At 31.8% G+C, this 24,826-nt stretch overlaps 1 protein-coding gene across 3 annotated transcripts; it reads left to right on the forward strand.

Moving 5' to 3' along the window:
- Nucleotides 1-4,008: 4,008 nt before the first annotated feature.
- On the forward strand, nucleotides 4,009-24,125 carry LOC145313988 (uncharacterized). Of its 3 annotated transcripts, none has more exons than XM_080153658.1 (14): nucleotides 4,009-4,178; nucleotides 12,963-13,050; nucleotides 13,264-13,349; nucleotides 13,788-13,859; nucleotides 14,386-14,458; nucleotides 14,832-14,946; nucleotides 17,198-17,256; nucleotides 17,497-17,560; nucleotides 17,924-18,014; nucleotides 18,376-18,525; nucleotides 19,192-19,259; nucleotides 21,635-21,829; nucleotides 22,472-22,625; nucleotides 23,055-24,125. In XM_080153658.1, exons 1-14 carry the CDS (start codon nucleotides 4,062-4,064, stop codon nucleotides 23,664-23,666), a joined length of 1,944 nt encoding a protein of 647 aa, XP_080009784.1. In that variant the 5' UTR covers nucleotides 4,009-4,061; the 3' UTR covers nucleotides 23,667-24,125. The 3 variants fall into 3 exon arrangements, 2 of the variants coding, with proteins under 2 accessions (XP_080009784.1, XP_080009782.1); XR_013877585.1 differs by having other exon boundaries at nucleotides 4,026-4,280; nucleotides 21,635-21,815; XM_080153656.1 differs by having other exon boundaries at nucleotides 4,026-4,280.
- The last annotated feature ends 701 nt before the right edge of the window (nucleotides 24,126-24,826 follow it).

A 24,826-nucleotide genomic window follows, 5' to 3' on the forward strand; every position in this document is an offset into this window, starting at 1 on the left:
ATCTTGTATGTAATTTACTTTGACCGTCATCATTATACAAAATAAAACAAGGTTTCATGTTTATTTTCTCTAATAAATCTATTCTTGATTTTAACAAATACACTTTAAATCTACTTGTACGTATTCCCATAATTTTTTGTGCTTCGCTACTTATGGATGTTGTCATCCTTGTTTTATTTCAGATTTAAGAAAGAAAAAAGGGGCGATTTCTCTTGGAAGAGTGGTGGTAACCTCCCCCAAAATAGTTATAAACCTTCCCAGGGCCTATGAGAAGCTACCCTGTAAAGGAGAACCTGATCGATTCAGCGGTTAGCGAGATCCTTTAGTACAGACAAACAGATAAACATCCTGTTACTTTATTATAAGGATTCAGGTTTAAACTAAAAAATTATGTAAATTATTAAATGATCTTTCTTCTAAGCAATTAATCTAATAAACTATTTCTACCCTCAATCTGTAATATTAACCCCTGTTGGAGGATTGGCGGGGAAGTGCGCATGCCCCCCCCCCCCTGTGCATTTTTTCGAAATATGGGTATGACACATAACTGAGAGTTGGAATTTTTTTGAAAACCTCCTTCCTGGCGGGCACTCAGGTAAAAAGTAAAAACATTTTTTTACTTAAACAAAGCATTTCATGTTATCAAATACTTAAATATTCTATAGTCGTACATCCTCGTATGAAATATAGGTGTTCAAGTCGATTTCAGGTTCCAGGTATAGTCCTGCAAGTCCTAAACCTCCATGTCTCCAGAAATCTTTAAACGGTTCCTGTGACAGCAATTTTTGACTTAGAGACTTCAAATTTTATATTTAGGCTTTTTTTTATGTCTTCATGACATATTACAATTTTATAAAATCTGTTGCTGTTTACCTGACGACCGCCAGTTTTGCGGGGGCAGCTGCCAAGTACTGCTGCCCCCGCAAAAATTTATGTTTTGAGATTTCTAATATAAAATTTAAATAAAGATAAACATATTCAGAAAAAATTGTTCTTATAGCTTCAATAATAATAAAATTACAGCCATTTATAATTTAAAAAGCAGAAATTTTTGTTGTAAAATATTAAATATTATATTGCCGGATATCCGGCCGGATGGTTTCAATATCCGGTATCCGGCCGGATATTGAAAATGGCCAGATATCCGGCCCAACCCTAGTAAATAACATAAAAGATGCTCATAACAATGGGAAAAATTATTTTGATACTGATATCCCAAAAAAGTTTTAAAATTGGACCAAAGATATGAGAAAATATGTAAAACATATGTATAAAAATAGCAAAAACCTGCTAAAAAGCAGTCTGACCGCCATGCTTGTTTTCTTAAAACGACAGGAAATTTAATTTTTAAATCCTAACTTTAAAAAATTTGGAAAACTGGACTATATAAGTTAAAGATATGGAAAAATTTAAAAATAGCCTGCAAAAAGGAAGCCTGACCGTCATGGTTGTTTCTTTAAACAACAGGAAATTTAATTTTGATATGTATAACTGAAAAAATTTTAAAAATCGTACCATAAACACCAAAGATATGGAGAAAAATGTGAAAAATAAAAAAAATAGCCTAAAACTTGCTGAAAGACAGTCTGACCGTCATAGTTGTTTTCTTAAAAGGACAGGAAATTTATTTTGATATCTATAACTAAAAAAATTTTGGAAATCGGACCATAAACACCAAAGATATGGAGAAAAATGTTAAAAATACAAAAATAGCCTAAAACCTGCTTAAAGGCAGTCTGACCGTCATAGTTGGTTTCTTTAAAGGACTGAAAATTTAATTTAGATATCTATAACTGAAAAAATTTTGAAAATCGAACCATAAACACAGAAGATATTGAGAAAGATGTGAAAAATACAAAAATAGCCTAAAACCTGCTAAAAAGCGGTCCTACCGCCGTCGATGTTTTATACTTAATTGTGCTCCTTATTGATGGGAATGTTGTCAAAAAAATTTAGCATTCTATCTTTTATAGGAGCTGAGTAAATCCCATTTCCCCCATAGCGTTACGGACTGACTGACTGACGGACGGACAAAGTGAATTATAGAGTAGTTTCGCTATTAAAAAGCCTCTTTTTAACAATAAACCCTTCATTTGACCAATAAAATTTCATTGATTCAAATGAATAAAAAAATTTTATTGGAAACGAGTTGAGAGGGTTGATTACTTGCCAAATTTTTCTTTCTCTGTTTATTAGTATGTCAACCAATCATCATCTCAGTGCCTATAGTGTGTCCTTATGACCAGGGGAGTACAGCGATTCAACAGGGGGTTGTGAAACTATTAGAGGGTGAAAAATTGGGAAGAAAGGACTTTTCACTTTTAATTCTAAGGGAGGGGGGGGGGGGGTGTTGACACCAACCTACACCCCCCTACTGCACACCACTGCATATGACGCTTTTAGGGGTTTTTAAATAATTATTCAAGATTTAGATCATTCATTAATTTAAGAAATGATTCATATCATATGAATCATGAATTCTAAATATAGAAAATTCAAGAAAGTTTGTTCTACGACGACCTATAATATGCAAATGTTATCTCTAATTTAGATACATTTCTGAGTACACACTTTATTCATATGCCAATAGAAAAAGACTAATTAGACTATGACATATCTTTCCTAATTATCAACAACAAAACAATGAATAGTTTAATCTACACTAGTAACTGCGCCCCTATCATATAGGTGTAGGGAACCAAATAAAATAGCCTAAAACTACCTCGGGACTATGAGTTCTTCCCTTAAATAGAGAAATGGTAGAAACTGTCCTGATCATCAGCCAAAGTTTGAAATCGCTTGGAAAATTATAATGCGTTTAAAAGAGCTATCGGTGACGTACGGACAAAAGGATGAACAAATATAGTGTAGATACCCTAATTTTATATAAAACTTTGCTTTGTTTTATTTATTTGTTTGCTAATTCAAAAATACAGGTATTTCTTTGTTGAAAAAATGTGTGGCTTGGCTACAGATTATACTAAAAGTTAGGCTTTGCTGTTGCGGCAATAAATGTATAAGAATAAATGTAAAACCCAGACAACACAGGAACTAATTGCGGGGTCCTTTTTGTTTGCTAGGAAATTGCTTTCTGCTCTTTTATAGCGTTTTGGCTTATATAGCTCTTCTATTCTTTTACTTTAATGTTGCGACTGCATGATGACTTTTTTGGTGGAATTTTCAAACTACATGCGGAAATTTTGAGGCAACTCTATAATGAATTGCAGCTAAGCTACAGCTGATTTATAAATAGTCTATCAGCGGCGGATGCAAAGCATAATCTACATTATTATCAAGTTTGTTGATCACTCTAATAAACCTCAATTGAAATTGTTATCTCTTATTTAGTGTTTATGATTGTATTGGCTTGGTAGGTATGATGAATAACTTCGCAGTTTCAGTTCTTATCTTATAACAGTAACTTCATAAGCAAACATATTGTTCAAATGTTATGATAACGATATTTAGTTATTTTGAGTGTATTATAATTTGTCGAAAATCTTATATTGAAGTTTATTTTGTATTTTAGTAATTTACGATTCTTGTATAATAAATACGTAAATATCATACTAAAACTTGATGTTTTATAAGCATAATTACTCATTTGTTGGCTTAAAAAACATTGGGAACACTTATCAAATGTTAATAGGTTATTTCAAACTTTTCACCATTACAGGGGTAAATTTTTTTATCATAATTTTATTTGTACATCACTTTATTGTCCATTATCTAATAAAAGTTTTTAATTTAAAGATAAAATAATAGTTATTTCTCGCATCGTATTATAAACCGCTTTCCGCGGATATAGAATGTACAATTATGAGATTAAAACCAGTTTTTTAGCCTCGAGGTGCCGAAAGCACCGGCTAAAAAACTGGTTTTAATCTTATGATTGTACATTTTTTATGTTCGTAGAAAGCTGGATATAATACGATGCTAGACATATTTTTTATGTATGGATGAGAACCGGTTCCTATCCACCGGATTCCAATGAATACGAGAAATATTATTAATTATTTTTTTAGATTAGAACAAAAAATCTACTACAAAAAGCTAGAATAATGCGAGGAAGAAACTTGCTAAGCCTAGCACTCTGCTTGGCGATATTCGCCAGCTCAAGCTACCAAGCCTCACACATTAGCCGCCGAGTAAAAAGACAGGCCAGATCAAACTTACAGGTGAAAAGACCTTCCTCCGGTACCTCTGTTCAGAGTAGTAGGAGCTCCGGTACCTCTGGTAGTAGGCAGGCCTCCAGGGGGTCTGGAAGAACAAACTTACAGGTGAGTAGTGCATAAATGTTTGTCTGTCTTTGTGTGTTTGTGTTTTGTATTAAGTTTGATTTATTTTCTATCACTGAAAACAAGATTATTTAAAAAAGAAATTTGGTTTTGTACTTTCATTCAAATCTATTTTTGAACCTCTAAACACTTACCCTTTAATTTTTTTTTTGAAGCAAAAGTATATTTTGCTCGTTGGAAGGGAAGGGGTCTCATTTCAAACAGGGTGCTTTATTCCATTACTTATGGTCAATAACGTATTTTATGAGAGCTATTAAGAACCATAAACTAGAACCCATCCCAATTTAAAAACAGAAACTTTACCATAAACATTTGTGCTTTTTGTGTTTATATAAAAAAACATCCTACTCCTACAAAATAAAATTAAAAGGTAAAATAAATTTAAACACATCAAAAACATTCAATAAACAGGTAAATTAAATTTAAGTCGACAAATAAAAGAAAGCCTTTTGGTTACAGGTAAAATAAAATTATTATGCTTGGATGGTTTTTTTTAATACTGATTGTATTAAGGTAAGGTTTAGATTTTATTTTATGTTTTACCTAAGTAAATCAATATTTTAAATAATATTATGCAATATATTTTAAAGTTAGAATAATTTAATTAGTATTCATAAAACAAACCATAATGAAAACATCCATAAGTGGCGAGCACAATGGGATAGAAATCACGGACAAATAGAACAGATGTTCAGTGATTATAAATCTAGAATACCTTATAAAATTTTATCTATTTTTAACATGACTGACGGACCAAGTAAATTATATACTGGATGCTCATGGTTTTAGGTAAGCTCTAGAAGAAGAAAAAACAGTCTTTTATCTTGAATAGCAGCCGAGTAAATCATACTTCCCTTAAGTGTTTTGGACTAACGGACGCACAAACAGACAAAGTTCATTATAGGGCAGCTCTGCTACTAAAAAGATAAAGAATATTCTATCTACTTATACAAAATATCAATATTGCTTGTGGGAATTATAACAAAGAAAGATAAGAAATATTAAAATACATATTTTAACTTCATAAACTTTTTAAATATTAAGAATTGTAAAATGTAGACTTTTAGACTAATTCTATATGTTCTACGCCAAGCCTACCCTATTAGTTACAGGGACCTAAGGATTATCCCCTTGACAATGGATGATAAGTGATTGTGAGCACAAAAAAATGATACACAAAATTACCCTTTCTATATATTAGAATTTTATGTTAAAGAGAATGGACCCTGGTACTTAAAATTTAAATCAATGAAATGTTGAAAGAATTGCAATTGTCAGATCGTAAGGTATATACTTTTATGGGCGAAATTCTTTAAAATTTATGTGTTTTTGTTCAGTTTCCTATGATTAATCCGCATCTATCATTTTACTATCTTTGTCCGTCTGTGATGGTGGATTTCTGGCTTTCTCGGTTGATATTAAAGCTAGATATCTTACAAACTTTATCTTTAATAGATGTATTTTTATGTAAAATTATTGCTGTATCTATTATTTCTTAATAATACTTTAGATGTTATTCAATGTAAATATTAAAGCATTTTAAAATTTTCAATAAAGTCAAATTTGTTTGCCTTTTGAAATATCTCCCCCCAAAATTTTAGAAGATTTTTTGCTTCTGAAGATTAACTATTTAGGTTAAGTAAATATGATAAAAATTTATTCTACAAACTGCAAAAGATAAAAATTTTAATGCTTGAATTGAAAAAGTAAAACCTATTAGAATAGACATATTTTAGACAGATTTCCGCAGATATTAGAATGAAAAATCATAAAATTTTAAGCAGTTTTGAAAGCCCGAAAAGGTCCAAAGGCCCCGGCTTAACAAAACTGTTAATAATTTTATTATTTTTATTTTAATATTGGTGAAAAACAGACTGTACTATAATTCTATACATGAATTTTCAGTATGAAAGAGGGCTGATTCTAAACCAGCGGATATTAATCGGTTTTGATGCTATAATGAAAAAATAAAGAAAATCTTAAGATATTTGATTTTCTTTGGGTAAAATCTCCTTTTTTACAATCTAGCAATAGTTTGAAAAATTTACTTTTATTTTCATTTCCTTATGATTGCAAAATAATTAAATATTATGCAAACATTTTTGCATAATAAAAAGATTAGTTTGTTTGCCTATAATAATCCTCAATTTTAGTTGCTAACAGTTACCTTAAAATAATCGATTTATTATTACTTGGATGTTGCACCAGATTTTCATGGACACTAGATCTTTTCATGAAAATACCCTTTTTCGAATTTCAATCTTCTGCTAACCTAAAAAGTTACTTTAGGGGCCTAGAAATAGATGTACAAAATTTCAGCTCTCTATCTCTACTGGCGACCTAGCGCCAGGCATGTAAAATATCAACAGATAACGGTAGCACGGCGGTTTTAACAATATCTCAGTAATGTGCAGGTTTTCAGCTCTTCTGCATATTTCAATTTAAACACATAAGGCCAAAGATATTATATCCAAAAAATCTTTTGTCAAAGTCTACTCTAGACCTAGCGCCAGTCAGTTTTCTAAAATCATGCATTTTATACCTGTGAAAAATGAAATCGCCAGCGCTAGGTGTAGAGTAGACTTTGACAAAAGATTTTTGGGATATCATATCTTAGGCCTTATGTGTTTAAGTTGAAATATGCAGAACACCTAAATTCACCTTCCAAGCCATTCTCTAAGCATTTTAATTTTTTTGTTGAAATAACGGGATTTCAAAACTGCCTTTTGAAAAGGCATAAAAAATATCTTTTTTTGTCTCTTTTTTCACTGTATATAGTTACAACTTATTAAGAAATTATTTTCAGGTAAAAAAAAATTGGCGCTTCCAGCACCAAAACCGGCAAAAACAGGCAGTTAAACTTCTGAACCCCTACTTAATCCCCTGACAGACCCCCCCTCTATCTCAGCTCCTGTTACAGATAGAGACGTAAAACTTTTTTTCTGGTTGTTCATGTGTATTTTTAGAGAATTACTTTTTCTAGTCATAGCGGTCAGATCGCTCCTTATCCGCTTTTTAGCGGCCAGCCGCTAAATATTAAAAAAGCTGTAGAGCGGCCAATTTTAAAGCTAGGAAAACCAAATTTTATGACAAACAATTATTTTTCATAACAAAAAAATGCTTTTTCTGACCATCGCCAAAAAATGACAAATAACGGAAACTGCCAATTTCAGCGGTAAAACGGCGGTTGGCGGCGCTAGTTTTATCTGTTTATGATCACAATAAAGACTACATACAAAAATTGGCTGGTCTAGAGCTGTTTTAGAATTCCGCTACTGGCAGCTTAAAAATGGCAAAACTACAGGTAGGAAATAAAAAATCAGTTAAAAATCGGTCAAGGATACTAGCACATAAGAATCTAACTTCGTTTTCTTTCCATGATCCAGAATTTTCTATGAACAGTTAAATTTTGAAAATACATCTTGCATTTGAAAAGGAAAATAAGATAATATTGATGTTTTTAATAATTATGGAGATGCGACATCCAAATTTCAAAATTCTTTGAACGTACGAACAAGACTCTTAAAGAAATGCTTCGCATCTAGTCCACTTACTTATATTCTCTATAAATTTAACACCATATAAAACTTTGATCTAAATAATGATTGACAAGCCATAGTAATTATTGCGCGCACCTCAGGCACAAGACACAATTACTCTGGTCAGCCCTTAGGCACTTTTTATGTATTTTTATGCATTTATTAGTCTATTCTTACCAATATAATACCATATATGGGTAATACTAGCCTAATCATGGTAATCTGTATGTGATTGAATATTGTTATATGCTTATATAAAACATCATATCTATTGTTAAAGTAATCATGTAACCATTATGTAATACTAAGTATACCTATAGCCATAGCTTCATTTACGTCACAAGTTTAACATACAAACACTTTATTAAACAGACAAGGACAATTTTGGTGGTAAAACAGCAGTTGGTGGCGCCAATTAATATTTTTATCTGTTTATGATCACAATAAAAGACTACACACAAAAATTGGCTGGTCTAGAGCTGTTTTAGAATTCCGCTACTGGCAGCTTAAAAACGGCAAAACTACAGAAAGGAAATAAAAAATCAGTTAAAAATCGGTCAAGGATACTAGCACATAAGAATCTAACTTCATTTTCTTTCCATGATCCAGAATTTTCTATGAACAGCTAAATTTTGAAAATACATCTTGCATTTGAAAAGGAAAATAAGAAAGATAATATGTAATAGGATGGAAAAGATTAAGGTCTGGAAAGGGTCAAGAGAGTTAATTGTTTAAACTAATGTAATAGATTTTTATTTTAGTCAGATGCCAGACGCAGACAATTAAAAAAAAGTAACATTTAGAAATATTATCAATTTGTCTACAAAGGGTTAACAACAAAATCAAAATATAAAAATCTAATTGGTAGTGCTAATGGGACGCTTGTCCAATATTATGGCATGGAGATTGCTCTTCTATGAGTACTACTTAAATCCTACTTTTACTGCAATACACATAGACATTCTCATCGTCGGCTCGTCAGTGTAGAATGCTTTTCCTTTTATTCCCACAAGTATAATACGAATTTGGTTGAACCCGTGGTAGTTCAACAAATACCCACGCAAAGTATTATATTGCTTTAAGCTAAGAATAAATGGCTGGTTAGGATGTTCGATCTATATCATATAAGTATATTAAGCACTTAAGAAGGAAGATGGTTTTATAAAGTGTATTTACATTACAAGTGAATCAGTTAAGTATGAAATATTTACAGGATAGGAGATAATAAACATAAGTAGTGTAGGACAGAAAAGTGCCCTAAGTCCAAAGCATTCAATTGTGCATAGTGTTAGATCTCTAACATAAGACCTAGGCACAATTCATGCTAAGTACTAAGGGACCTAAATTTAAACTACAATGCATGCTAAATTAACTAAGATCATTACCTTTAAGCCAGGAGAACTTGATAGTTTGAGAGTCAATGAATAACTGAGATATTTGAAGAGGTGCAAGTTATAACAACAACTATTTACCAGAATCTAAGTCCTTGTCTGTTTAATAAGTGTTTGTATGTTAAACTTGTGACGTAAATGAAGCTATGGCTATAGGTATACTTAGTATTACATAATGGTTACATGATTACTTTAACAATAGATATGATGTTTTATATAAGCATATAACAATATTCAATCACATACAGATTACCATGATTAGGCTAGTATTACCCATATATGGTATTATATTGGTAAGAATAGACTAATAAATGCATAAAAATACATAAAAAGTGCCAAGGGCTGACCAGAGTAATTTTGTCTTGTGCCTGAGGTGCGCGCGATAATTACTATGGCTTGTCCAGGGATAAGGGATAAGAAACCTGGTCATAAATTAGGTCTCGGCCTGGTTTTGAAAGGGATCATGCAACTTTTACCATTTGCCTAATTTAATGACCTTACTGGCGGACAGCTCATATTGGCTGCCGCTCTAAACCAATAGCGCCGCCAATTGGTGATTGGTTGATACAAAACAAGCCCAAATCACAGATGGCGGAAATTTTAGAAGCAGACAATTCTAGAAAAATAATGATTTCGTCTGCTGCGAAAAAATAAATATAAATGGTGTTAGATCACATTAGTTTAATTATCAAATCTGCTTAGAGTTAAACATTAAAAAAGGGCCATATAGAAAAAACAAAAATAACGGGATTATTTTTTTGGAAAGAAGGTAGCTACGAATTTTCATTTGGTAGTTTATAAATTAGATGTTGTATTTTGAATTTTAAAAATTTAGTACAGAATTGATACAACACCTTAACCCTAATTTTTGTACAATACAACACAGTACAGATATATCATTACATTATAGTATCCAAAGAACTTGATAGAATGTTACCCAAGTGCATATTTATTTATTTATTTTGAATTTTAATTAGCAATGAAATTTTCAAATAAAATTTTTACTCATTAATAAAAATGCTAATAATACAAACTAAAATCTGTCTGAGGGAAACCCAACGATAGCTTTCTGACAGTTCAAATTACCAAAGTAAAAGATAAAAAATTTTGGGAGAGAAAAAACTTCATTTTAACAAAAGCCATTAATATATAGGTTTATAAAAAGTTATGTTTTTTACTTTAAACTAGCTACCTGAATTTGATTCTATACTTTATCTACACACACACACACAGCTTTTTTATTAGCGTTTAGGACGAACCACTGCGTCATCCCAAAACTGGTTTATTAGGCCTAGGCTTGAAATAGGCCTGAAATAATATTTTCCTACATTTCCCATCCCTTATCCCTGGTCTTGTCAATCATTATTTAGATCAAAGTTTTATATGGTGTTATAGAGAATATAAGTAAGTGGACTAGATGCGAAGCTTTTCTTTAAGAGTCTTGTTTGTATGTTCAAAGAATTTTGAAATTTGGATGTCACATCTCCATAATTATTAAAAACATCGATATGATCTTTTCCATCCTGTTACATATTATCTTTCTTATTTTCCTTTTCAAATGCAAGATGTATTTTCAAAATTTAACTGTTCATAGAAAATTCTGGATCATGGAAAGAAAACGAAGTTAGATTCTTATGTGCTAGTATCCTTGACCGATTTTTAACTGATTTTTTATTTCCTACCTGTAGTTTTGCCATTTTTAAGCTGCCAGTAGCGGAATTCTAAAACAGCTCTAGACCAGCCAATTTTTGTATGTAGTCTTTATTGTGGTCATAAACAGATAAAACTAGCGCCGCCAACCGCCGTTTTACCGCCGAAATTGGCAGTTTCCGTTATTTGTCATTTTTTGGCGATGGTCAGAAATAGCATTTTTTTTGTTATGAAAAATAATTGCTCGTCATAAAATTTGGTTTTCCTAGCTTTAAAATTGGCCGCTCTACAGCTTTTTTAATATTTAGCGGCTGGCAGCTAAAAAGCCGATAAGGAGCAGTCTGACCGCTATGACTAGAAAAAGTAATTTTCTCTAAAAATACACATGAACCAACAGAAAAAAGTATTACGTCTTTATCTGTAACAGGAGCCGAGAAAGAGGGGGGTCTGTTATGGGGTTTAGTAGGGATACAGAAGTTTAACTGCCTGTTTTTGCCGATTTGGGTGCTGGAAGCACCAATTTTTTTTTAACTGAGAATAATATCTTAATAAGTTTTAACTATAAACAGATAAAAATATTATTTAGCGCCGCCAACCGCCGTTTTACTGCCAAAATTAGTGGTTTCCGTTATTTGTCGTTTTTTGGCGATGGTCCGAAAAGGTATTTTTTTATTATAAAAAATAATAGTTTGTCATAAAATTTGGTTTTCTTAGCTTTAAAATTGGCCGCTCTACAGCTGTTTTAATATTTAGCGGCTGGCTGCTAAAAATTGGATAAGTAGCGGTCTGACCGCTATGACTAGAAAAAGTAATTCTCTAAAAATACACATGAACAACCAGAAAAAAGTTTTACGTCTCTATCTGTAACAGGAGCCGAGATAGAGGGGGGGTCTGTCAGGGGGTTAAGTAGGGGTTCAGAAGTTTAACTGCCTGTTTTTGCCGGTTTTGGTGCTGGAAGCGCCAATTTTTTTTAACTGAGAATAATATCTTAATAAGTTGTAACTATATACAGTGAAAAAAGGGACAAAAAAAGATATTTTTTATGCCTTTTCTAAAGGTAGTTTTGAAATCCCGTTATTTCAAAAAAAAAATTAAAATGCTTAGAGAATGGCTTGGAAGGTGAATTTAGGTGTTCTGCATATTTCAACTTAAACACATAAGGCCTAAGATATGATATCCCAAAAATCTTTTGTCAAAGTCTACTCTACACCTAGCGCTGGCGATTTCATTTTTCACAGGTATAAAATGCATGATTTTAGAAAACTGACTGGCGCTAGGTCTAGAGTAGACTTTGACAAAAGATTTTTTGGATATAATATCTTTGGCCTTATGTGTTTAAATTGAAATATGCAGAAGAGCTGAAAACCTGCACATTACTGAGATATTGTTAAAACCGCCGTGCTACCGTTATCTGTTGATATTTTACATGCCTGGCGCTAGGTCGCCAGTAGAGATAGAGAGCTGAAATTTTGTACATATATTTCTAGGCCCCTAAAGTAACTTTTTAGGTTAGCAGAAGATTGAAATTCGAAAAAGGGTATTTTCATGAAAAGATCTAATGGACACTCTTAAACTTTATCCAAACCCCTCCCAACTACCCAATAAATGAGTTCCATATTAGCAAGCTAAATTGACGAGAAAATTTTCCTATGTCAATACTTTTATATCAACGTATATCCTATATCCATCCTAAAATTTATATTTTTTTCAAGCTGCCAAGAGGATATAGGGAAAGCAATTGAAATGTTTTAAAGCATCAAATTATGTCAAAAAAGGGAGGTAGAATATGGATGAAAAAGATCACAAACATTTTGTATAAAAATAGACATTAATTTTGGCAGACAGACAGACATATATGACTTTTAGAACAGAAACTTTTTTTTTATTCTTCCTAACTAGAAGAAGGTTGGAAAAATAGCATTAAACCATACAAAGACCTAATTAGGGACCTACGTAAAGCTTACCTAAATTATATACCTCAATAGGGTAAGTAGATATTTAGATTAGAGCTTCATACAAAATTAAACCTTTCTACTTTATAAAATACAATATGATAAAGTGTCATTTTTTTGTAATGATTTTAGACCTGCTCGATAACGCCAGCTGTAGAAGACCCAAGGACACCTTCCCATGAAAATGAAGGAATTACGATTAACTGTGCAGCCGATGGACGTAAGTATAGATAGATAGATGAACTTATGTACATAGATAGAAAGATAAATAGATAAATATACAGATAGATAGACAAATAGATAGAAAGGTAGATAGAGAGAGTATTGAAGAGATGGATAGAGAATAACAGACCAAAAAACTTCTCTATGAAAATTAAAACTAACTATTTATCTTGTTGGTCAGTGTACTAATTATCTATCTATCTATATCTAGATGTTGATGTCTGTGTAATCAAGCACACCAAACCCATGTATGTTGGTCAGTGTACTGGCAATAATCAAGTTTGCACCAATGGCGAGGTAACCATAAATAATATATGTATTATTAGCAGCTACGCTCATAGAGGCCTCTAGGGGCACTTGAGGTGGTTCAATTTTAGAGGGGGGAGGGTGATTAATTTTTGTCTAGGGGCGAATAATCTTAAAAAGGTGGTTGTGCCCTCCCCAAAATTAGTTATAAATCTTCCCAAGACCTATATATTAGAAGCTACATAGAAGGTTCAGTGGTTCTTGTTCTAAACAGTAAATGGATATCTACCTGAAATAGTAGTAAGATGTATGTGTGTCTGTCTTAATCAACTTTTTGTGTAAGTTGTAAATTTTTCTTCGTGCTTTCTATTTATTTAGCATTCGACTTGCTATGAACACGAAAGGGCCGAAAACTTTTTACTTTTACAAATGGCATAGTTTTTCAAGATAATCAATCTTATTACAATTCAAGTTTTGTTTATATTTTAGCAAACCAAATGTATCGCCACTGTGGATGATAACGGGATGACTTGTACAGAAGACTCAAGAATTCAATTCATTGTAAGTAATATTTTCACAATAAAATACAAAGATATATTTACTAAATATTAGCAGTATTTTTGCATAAGGTAAAAGTTATTTTTGAGCCGACTTTAAGATTCTCTATATGATTGATGATAGATTATCTGAAAAAGATTCTGCATTGGGAACATAAATGTAGAAAATGTGCAAAAGCAGATGAATTTTTAAAAATTCCTATAAAGTCGGGATATTTCATTTGAGCCCTTGATAACTAACGATATTTAAGAAAATAGCTAACTATGGGCTTGGTATCAAGATTTCAAAACATTACAGTAAAACAATAGAGGGGGGAGTGGTTAAATAACTACATATCCCCACCTTGTGGACACTGTGCAGACTTTCAATTGGTTCTTTGAATACCAGTAAATAGCATTGGAAATATTAACACATCCAAGTTGCTACAAAAGAGCAGAAAGCCATTTGCTAGCAGACTTAAAAGGTCCCCAACACTGTGTACACTCGGTTACTGAGATACCCAGTTATATAGTTATATAATTATTATTAGATGGGAAACAATGGATGTGGTATCAAGATATCAAGAGCAGATCCTGATGATGTTGGAAAATGGGAGTTCATGGGTAATTAGTTTATATGATCTCAAGTGACAAGAGGCATCTAAGTTGGAGACAATCAGCACCTTTTTTAATTCTAGTATTAATTATTTAAGTATTTCTTTTTTTTTAAATTGGAGAGAGGAATTTTTTCTCTGGGGGCAAATTCTCTTAGGGGGGTGGTGGTACCCACTCATAAAATAGTTATAAACCCTCATGTGACCTAAAGAGAAGCTATACTGTAAAGGAGAACCATATCGGTTAAGCAGTGACAATGCACAGACAGACAGACACAGATCCTGTTACCTGAAGGAGAAAGTGAGTCAGTAAGGGATGCGAATTCTAAGAAAGTTTATAAGGGTAAATCAAGTTTTGTAATAAACTTAGATTTTATTTTCAGTAAGTGATTATTCTGGAAACACAAATCCCTCTGGAAATTCCAAAACAGTGACCATCTACACATTCAACAGAACTATTGTTGACTTTACTGATGATAGGGAACAGAAAATTACAAGGTACATATATAATCATTTTAACATTAATTAAGTATATTCATAAAAAGGACGCGCACCAACTATTCTATTCCCCAACAAGGAAAAAAATCAACACATCAGGCACCGAAATTTTTCGTTTATTGGCATAAACATCATCAGGGTCTAAAAAAATATTAAATTTTTTTCACAAAAAAGTATAAGAAATGGTTATATACACAATAACATAACAAATCATTTTAGCAAAATGGTCAAAATTTAAAGAAACAAGGACAATTATATCAACAAAAAGCGTAGTAACAACAGGACTATGTAAATTTAAAATATGTAATAAAAAAATTCTATAAAATAAAACAACTTACATGGTTATTTATATACATTTTTTCACATATAATTTAGCAGTATCTTCGTGCATTGTCAAGAATAGAATGAGTTTTTGGGGGAAAATTAGTTTGATAACAATACAGGCGGTCAAAATGGTCAAAATTTGGGTGGTTGTTGAAAATCATCTGTTTAAAGGGTTAAATAACTATTACAAAAATGTTATATATAATAAAGACAAAAAAAGGAGGTACAAGAAAAAAATTTAAGGTTGCAACTGGCAATTAATAATTTCTGTTTAATCCAAAGATTACAGTATTTTTTTCTAAAATCCAATATTTTTCACGAACATCTAATAAAGTTTTATCTTTTTTATTTAATTTTTCAAAAGGTGTAAAAATCATATCTGAATGAGAGTGGTTTCTACTGTTAAAATGCTTTGGTACAGGTTTCTCATTCTTTTTATTTATGATATCCCATGAGTGGCTGTTAAAGCGTCTACACACAGGTGTCGTAGTTTGGCCTACATATTGCATATCACATTTTTTACATTGAATTGAATAAATAATATAACTATCAGAGCATTTAATTTTAGATTTTATAGGATATTTCTTTTTTGAATGACTAGCAACATGTTCTGTTATGTTTTGACTATGGTTACACAAATCACAACCAATATCTCGTTTACTACATTTAAAGAAACCATTTCTATTTCTCATTTCATACCTATGGATGGGATACAATTTAGCACGGATCAAGTGATCGCCTAAATTGCGTGCTCTTTTGTACCCAACCATAGGCATTTTCGGAAAAGATATTTTAAAACTGGGATCCTTATTTGCAATAACATAGTGCTTTTTTATACTATCATTTACATTTATAATTCTTGGGTCATAAGTTAAAGAAAACATTACTCTATTATTTTGTTTTGGATGAATTACTTTTTCTAAAGTTTTACTGCGTGGAATATTTTTGAGTTTGTCAAAGGCATTTACAATAATTTTGGCATTGTAACCACGGCTTAATAAATTTATTTTGAGTTCATTTAATCTTAACAGAAAATTTTCATTTGAAGTACAAATTCTTTTTAATCTGTATGCTAAAGAGTAAGGTATATTGCGACAAATAAAACTGGGGTGACAACTTTGAGGCATTAAATAAGTTATTCTGTCTGTATCTTTTGTAAATAAATCACATTCAAATTTACAAAGATCATTGATCCAAATTGTACAATCAAGAAAATCAATTGACCTAGGTCTTACATTTCCAATTGGTAATCTATTAACATCAAGGTTGCCATTTTTCCATTTGGTTTTAACAATAACATCATTTAATCTATATTCACATGTAAATTTAATAGTAGGATGATAAGAACTAATAAAAGTCAAAAATTTTAACAAATCATTTTCATTTCCAACAAATAGACATATAATATCATCAATATAACGTTTCCAAAAGGCCGGAAGCGTTCCTTTAAACTTTTTAAGCATTTCGGTTTCTAGTTTATTCATAAAAATATTTGCATAAGTTGGGGCTACTTTTGTACCTATACTGGTACCCCACTCTTGAAGGTAAAATTTTTCATTAAAAATGAAGCTGTTAAATTGTAACACATATTGCAAAAGTGTTATTATAAAATTTATACACATACTTGATTGGCCATATTTAGGTTCATGCATGGCTTCTCTAAAAGCATCTATTAACTTGGGCCTTGTGGCCGCATGACAAAGCTTACAAATCTTGATTGAAAAGCACATTACATTGTTAGATTTGTAAATCTTTTATTTATAAACAAGCACAAAAGGAGACACTATATATTCGAGGTTGGCTAAGTCTTTAAATGTTTTGTGTTACCTTCCCTACCCGTCCAAGTACAATCCCCCTAGAAGCTAGGGACTTATCTTCTTGTGATAAAATAAATCTTAATTTCCATAATTCTAATTTTATACCCTAGGAATTTGGAGGTTTGGTACAATTATGATGAAAATGAAGAAGAATACAGAGCTGGCTCAAGTAAGTTTCATTATAACCTAATTAATGATACAAAAAAAGAAATTAGAATTATAAATAGAACTGAGAAATTAGAATAGCCTATTTTTAACACCTTGAGTTTGACATAGACTTAGTTGGTGCCGGACTTTCACCTGAAACCTCTTTAACAACTATTAGACATTAAAAGAAGACCACCATTATTTCTTGATTTAGAAATTTTGTTTCAAATAATAAAAAAATATATATAAATATTTGTTTTAGATGGTTATGAGAACATAAGATTAAACTGCAATGGTAGAGGTGGTCGCCCTGAACCCACTATCACGTAAGAAATGATTTAATATAATGAAACATTTATTAGTAAGAAAGTGTCTCTAAAAGTCGCTCTGTCATTAGGCATATAAGTTGAAAAACTTTAAACTTTTTTCCTCCAACAACCATTTACTTAAGCAGTTTTTTACTTGCAAAGCTACTCAATAAGTGTTTGTCTGTCTGGCTTTTCTTTACTCCACAATTACTTCATTTTTTACTTTTTCCCTAGCCTTCAAATCACCATTCTCTCTCACCATTCTTCCTCTTTCTTTTTATTTTTTTCCCTCCCCCTTTATTAGAACCTCACTAGAATTTATAAACATTGTTGAAGAAGAAATCTACAGCGATACTATTGGACGAATGTTATTTTTTTTAGCTGGATGATCAACAATAACGACAGACTTGCTTTTGGTGAAGACTTAACTGGAGAAGCTGATAATATTTTCAATCCTAAGGAGCAGTACACTGTAAGTAAAATAAATATTCGGGGGACGTTATAGTGGTACCCAAAGTTTGAAAACAGTTTTTTTTTAGCAATCGTTGCCCGTTGGTTTAAAAATTAAAACAATTTTAGCAAATCTTGATCTTGCTAAACCCTTCACCGATATGGTTCTTCTTTACAGTCAAGCTTCTTTGGTCCAGAAAGTTGTAATAAATATTTTTGAGGAGGATACTTTCTGCCCCTCCCAAAAGAAATTTCATTACTTTTTCAAACTAAACTGAAAGTAAAAGGCTAATACTGCCCTTCCCCTTCCTTCAAAATTCCTTTAACTTAGGAACATAACCAACTGTATTAGCATATCTTTAATGACTTTATTTCTAATTCAGCACACCTACGACCCCGAGGGGTATATTCGGGACAAGTCTTCAGAGCTTGACTTTACCATCAACCAAGAATTCATGAGTTATATTGGAAACAACTATGGTATTGATGTCAACCCAGAGGGAGAACAGTTCAGCTTTGAACTTACATGCATTGTAAGTAGATAAATTGATAGATAGATTAAACAACTATGGTATTGATGTTAACCCGGAGGGAGAACAATTCAGCATTGAACTTTCATGCATTGTAAGAAGATATATAGATAGATAGACAGATGTATGAACAGAACTGTGAAATTATAGATAGATATATAGACAGATAGGTGTACAGATAGATAGATTAAACAACTGCGGTATTGATGTCAACCCAGAGGGAGAGAAGTTCAGTTTCCAGCATACCTGCATTGTAAGTAGATAGATAGATAGATAGATAGAAGTGTAGGTAGATAGATTAAAACAACCTTTATAGGTATTGTAGAGATAAATATCTACCTGTATTTTAAGTAGATAAGTAGATCAGTAATTGATAGATGGATAGAATAGCATATAGATATCTTTTTTAAATGGCATTAGTGTTTGAGTTGTTCAGCTTTAAAAGTACTTGTATTTTAGATGAATAGATAGATATATGGATTGATAGAAATATTGTTAGAAAAGTGAATTTTTCTTTGTAGCAACTATATTGTTTATATAGATAAATGGATAAGGATTACTTATTTTTAAAAATATTTTAACGCACTGATCAAAGCCATTAGTTTTTGACATTTCCCACCAAAATAGTCTTTCGCAATTAAGCAATTATAAACACAATTATAATTTTAGGTTGACCAGGGTGATTACGGTACTGAAGAACTAAGTATGATGATCAATGTTAGAAGAGTTTATTGGAGGTAATATTTTAATATCTATAGATAGATAGATAGTTGACCAGAATATTACTCAGCATGATGATCAATATCGGAAGAGTTTATTGGAGGTAATATTCCAATATCTATAAGGTGAAGTAGAACGATGTCTGCCTATCTTTCTACAAATCCGTTTGTCCATTTGTCGTCCAGCTATCTGCTTATATGTCTGTCCATCTATCTGTAAACCTCTCTGTCTGTCTATCTGTCTGTCTATCTGTCTGTCTATCTGTCTGTCTATCTGTCTGTCTATCTGTCTGTCCTTCTGTCTGTCCATATGTCTCTCTATCTGTCTGTCCATATGTCTGTCCATATGTCTGTCCATCTGTCTGTCCATCTGTCTGTCCATCTGTCCGTTCATCTCTATGTCTAGCTGTCTGTCCATCTGTCTTTTCCTTTGTCTGTCAATCTGTCTTTCCCTCTGTTTGTCCATCTGTCTGTCCATCTGTATGTTCATATGTCTGCCCATCTGTCTTTCACTCTGTATGTTCGTATGTCTTTCCTTCGAATTAAGGCTACGTGCAATTAAAATGCTTAAGGTTGCGTATATGCCAATGATGAAAAATGGTCATGATTGACATATTAACGATATTCCTATATTTTAATCACATTATAACGACATATTAAAAGTTTTCAATTAGACAAAATTTTAATAGGTTTATGTTTGTTCTTATTTGTAAGGTCTTTATTGTTTGAAATGATTTCTATTTGCTCTTTTCATCGATGACAGACATATTTAGGGTCTGATTTTATACAGTAAATTTTCTGTACAGTTTTCCCAGAGTTTTACAGATACTTTAAAATAAATATTTTGTAAACAAAATATTGATATCTTAAACCCCAAATGTAAATTCAAAATTTAGAAACAGTAGCTTAATGGTTATTAAACCTTGTACTTATATCTTGCGTATGATCTTGGACTACCTTGTATTAGTCAACCAATTTTTGACCCATTACAGTTATATTTATCTATTGATAAGGATTCAAATTTCATTGTATCTAATATGCAATAATCATTCACAATGCAAATACATGTTTGGTTACAAGCAGGACTCGGTACTCACAAGGGATTGGTAGCCACTCGTCATGAGCAATATTTATAAATCAGTCGAAGCAAGTCTGTAATATGTCGAAATGCTATTAATTGATTTTCATTATTTCCATATTTTAATTAGCGAAGCAACTTTATAATTCAATACTTTGTACCTGTGTTTTAAGCCCTATGCTTGACTTTTTTTTTGAAGTTTTGCTTTGTGTGTCTGTGCTTTGCTTTTTATGGATGTTGTCATCATTGTTAATCTTTGTGACTAGCTGAAATTTGGATATATATTAGGGCTCCGCGCGTCAGCTAGGACTAGGCCTCGAATTTAAACCTTTCTGGATGCTTTGTAAATTTTTTTCTAAAGGATTGTCATATTGGGTTCATGTTGAGACTGATTTTAAAAATTGTGAAATGTTAATTACAGGCTTACAGGCGTCTGTCACGCGGCTGCCGAGCACTTATCCATAAGAAGTCTATAATTTAATTAGAAACTATAATTATGCCGTTAATGTAAGTATGATATCTTTTGGGTTTTTTTGCCAAACAATAATGATGCCTTAATGTAATTAAAATGTTATATTATGTAGATAATTTGTCATTCATGACCTATAACATTTCTAGAGAATGTTATTCATATTATACTTTTACTATAGTTAATTTTGTTAGTCACATGAGTTTATGTTATCTTTACATGTGTGATATATGACTCATTGGATGAATATTTGCAATAGTTGGAATACAAAATTAAGTATTAAAGGTTTAGACTAGCTATATATCCATAGATAATATACCTAAGCATCTAACTAGCCATCCATTTTTAACTCCATCCATCTATATAGCCTTCTATTTTTCCACTTCTTTAACTATCAATCCATCTACATATTTATCCATCGATCTATCTATCCACCCATCTATCTATCCATCCATCTTTCTATCAATCTGTTTTACTACCCATCCATGTATATATCAATCCATCTATCCTTCCATGTACATTGTACAAATGTATATCTATATCTATCTATATATCCATCTATCTATCCATCTATCTATCCATCTATCTATCTATCCATCCATCTATCTATCCATCCATCTAGATTGTCATCTATTTATCCATCAATCTATTAAATCACCCATCCATCTATCCATCAATCTATATATCTATCCATCCACGTATCTATAAATATGTTATGTTTTATGTTATCTATCATCCATCCATGTATCTGTCCATCTATCTATCAATCTAAATATCTATCCATCCATATATCTATAAATGATCTTATTTAACAATTTACCATTCTTCTAATTCCTATTCTTTCAGGAACGGATTCAACGGATGGGAAATCTTTGGAATCAGTATTGGCGCAATCCTCGGCTTCGCCATCCTAGTTGCACTCCTCGTTGTGTGCTGTTGTGCCGCCATCAAGGGGTGGTGGTGCTTCGAGAACCCGGACAGGAGATACGAGGACGCCAACAACCAGAAGCGTAGGCCGAGAACCCAGGTGGATGTTTACAGGTTTATGATTATGATTTTATAGACAGTCAGATAGATCTAGCAAAACTGTATTTTTTTCTGTTAGCTACTAGTTTAGTAGATAGAGATAGTGGAGATAGAGTGTAGAATATTTTAAATATTTTTAATACGTTTTCAGAAAATATCATATAGTCTTAACCAGTTCAAAACTTCATTTTGATTTGTTCTCTTTATTATATGGCCCATACCTCTAAAGCAGTCGTCTATAAAAAAAATTTGCCTATAAGATATGAAATTCAGCTTTTCTTTGCAGTTTTAAGTTGGATTTTCAGAAATTTTTAAAAATTAATATGATCTCTGGTTCTGTGAAACTGTATAACTATATATCAAAATGTTATTGTAACTGAAGAGTTTCATTACGAAACACAGTGTATTATTATTGTTTTATTTATTCTATGTTAAATCATATACATACACACATATATACATATATGATATATATTTTAAAGCTTCACTGAAAATTTATATCTCTTCCCTTGGGTCCATTCCAATAAGATAATTCTAATTACCTACCTATAAGGGATTTAGTATAAAATCAGCTTTTGTAATATCTAAAGCATTTTAACACTGTTTTAGTTTATTAAAAGAATTACTGCATTATTAAAAATTATTTATTTGTTTTAGTGATGATTCCTCCATAATCAAAGCTAAGGGTGACTATGCCCCCAGTGCCCCCCTGGGGCGCACCCACACCACCCTCGTGGGACAGGTCAAGGGTGACCCTGCCCCCCATCCAAACAGGGAGAGTGCTCCAGTACAACTTTTGGATAAAAGCCAGGTAATTACAATCACATTGTAAATATTAGGGAGGGAGGGGAAATTGGACTGTTAATAAAACTAGTCCCCAAAGTTTTATAATAATATTTTCTTATTCGTTGGGGACTTTTATTAAATTTTTATTGGTTCATTAAGTTGAGTGTCCAAATGTTTTAATACCTAATTGCATATATTGGGGGATATACATTAATTAATCGTCCCTTGTCTTATCCCTTTTAATCACTGGTAAGTAAATATAGATAATTTTCCTGAAAAACAAGTTATTTTTTGTTAGAAAAGAATATCAATGCCTAATTTCCCTAGATTATAGTTAGATGAATGTCATTTATTTTTTCAAGATAACATTTTTATATTATGCTTAAATTGAAAATCGTTTCAAGTTAAACCTTCACAAATTATAATGTCTTAAAAAGTATTTGCATTATTCTAGTTGAAACCTGTAAATGTTGATTCTGGTTTGGACTCCACCCCCTCCTCCCCCTCCTTGGCCGTGCACTCCTCCCTAACCACCAGCAACACCCTGCGCACTTCTTCCACCTCATCCAACGGCTCCTCCTACATAAAGAACCCAAAACGCCGGCCTAAAAGCCAGCACATATCCGCAACAGCCGCCGCAATAGACAGCCTTCCACCCAAAGCACCCGCCAAAAAGAACCGCCATTCATATCATCAACAACAAAATATAACCTCAACCTCTGAGCAATCCTATGATTCTTACAATCAACAACAATTTGGATCCAACCACAATCTTAGCGCAACTTCCAACAGCGGTTTCAGCACATCAAATCAAAATCTAGCAAACGGCAAAAAATTTGGCTCCAACCCAAATTTGGGTACCGCCCAATATTTTGGGTCCATGCATGAATTACCTGACCGCCAGGTTGTTCCTGATGAGTACCCTGACGGTCAGAGCTACAATGATAGGGTTACATATGCTGACCTGGATCATAAATCGTTTATGGTTCCCAAAAATCAGGTTCTCCCCAAATTGGATAAGCTCAACTATGCAGAGCTTCAAGTATCTAGGTCGAAAATTGTCTAAAAAATAATCATTTCAATTTTTTTTTCCAATTTTAAACTTTTTTTGTGCAATATCTTTTATTGGTGGCTTAATTATTTGTTTTAATAGAGAAAAAAGACTCAAAGTGATATCTAAAAAGTTAGAATTTGTTTTTGTAGTAAAAAAATATTCAGTAGAAAAGGTGCAAATTATATAATAAGGTTTTTTGTTGTTGTTAAAAACAGACTTTCTATTATGTTTATTTAATTTCTACACAAGCTAATTTGTCCTTGAACATTTTTTTTATCTTTTTCATTCGTTTTTTGGCATTTTACATATGAAAGTAACGGATTCTTTTTATAAAGTCAAGAAAATTTCAAAATTAAATGTCAGAGTATAAAATTTATTTTTATTTAAATAATATGCTCTTTTTACGTAATAATGTAGAATTATTGATATTATTAATAATGTTATGTAAATAATAAAGATTCTCAAATTCAATTGATTTTTTTAATATAAAAAAAATGTTTGTTATAATCCCTAAAAGACAAGAAGAAAATAAAAATCGTTAAAGCTTTGTTTGATTTTGCATGAGTCAGAGAGATATGAAACTATCTAGAGTTTAGACAATGTAGGACAAATAAGAATTTTTTCAAAATGTCCTATTGAGTTAAAACCAAGCTTATTTCCCTGAGTGTCGTAGGTTACCTAGGTTAGGTAACCTTATATGTTTTATGAAATTGGTTTATAAACATGTTCTGTTATCATTGGCTTGATTTTATTTTTTACTTTTATCAATTCTTAATTCAAATTGAAGTGTTTTTAGGAAAGAATATACATTGGGCTGTTTATTACACCAAGTCTAATAATAATGTTTTATATTTGTTTGCTTAACAACCTTGCTGACTTTTATTGAATTTTGATTAGTTTGTTCATTAAGTTAGGTGTATAAACGTTTCCACCACTAATTTTAATATAGAGAAGAGATAATATATGTATGGAGATGTATATCAATGTATCTTCCAATGTATTATACCAATGTAGATACCTGTATTTTTTGCTGCTTTGCTTGATTCCCCAGCCAGCTAGTACTGGCTTGTTTTGTGTTTTATACCTTATCTCTCTAAGTAAATATTGCCTAATCTATATACACTAACTTTTAGCACATACATTATAAGCTTCAAGTTTTATATTTACTATTT

The sequence above is a fragment of the Acartia tonsa genome, chromosome 3 (genome assembly GCF_053477335.1).
Source record: "Acartia tonsa isolate MP-2025a chromosome 3, ASM5347733v1, whole genome shotgun sequence".
NCBI lineage: Eukaryota > Metazoa > Arthropoda > Copepoda > Calanoida > Acartiidae > Acartia > Acartia tonsa.

Bases quoted from the DNA above. Each gene is read 5' to 3' on its own strand.
- LOC145313988 (XM_080153656.1), top strand. From the start codon at position 4,062: ATGCGAGGAAGAAACTTGCTAAGCCTAGCACTCTGCTTGGCGATATTC. The intron at 4,281-12,962 runs GTGAGTAGTGCA...TAATGATTTTAG, and splicing joins CTGGAAGAACAAACTTACAG to ACCTGCTCGATAACGCCAGC. The intron at 17,257-17,496 runs GTAAGTTTCATT...TATTTGTTTTAG, and splicing joins AGAATACAGAGCTGGCTCAA to ATGGTTATGAGAACATAAGA.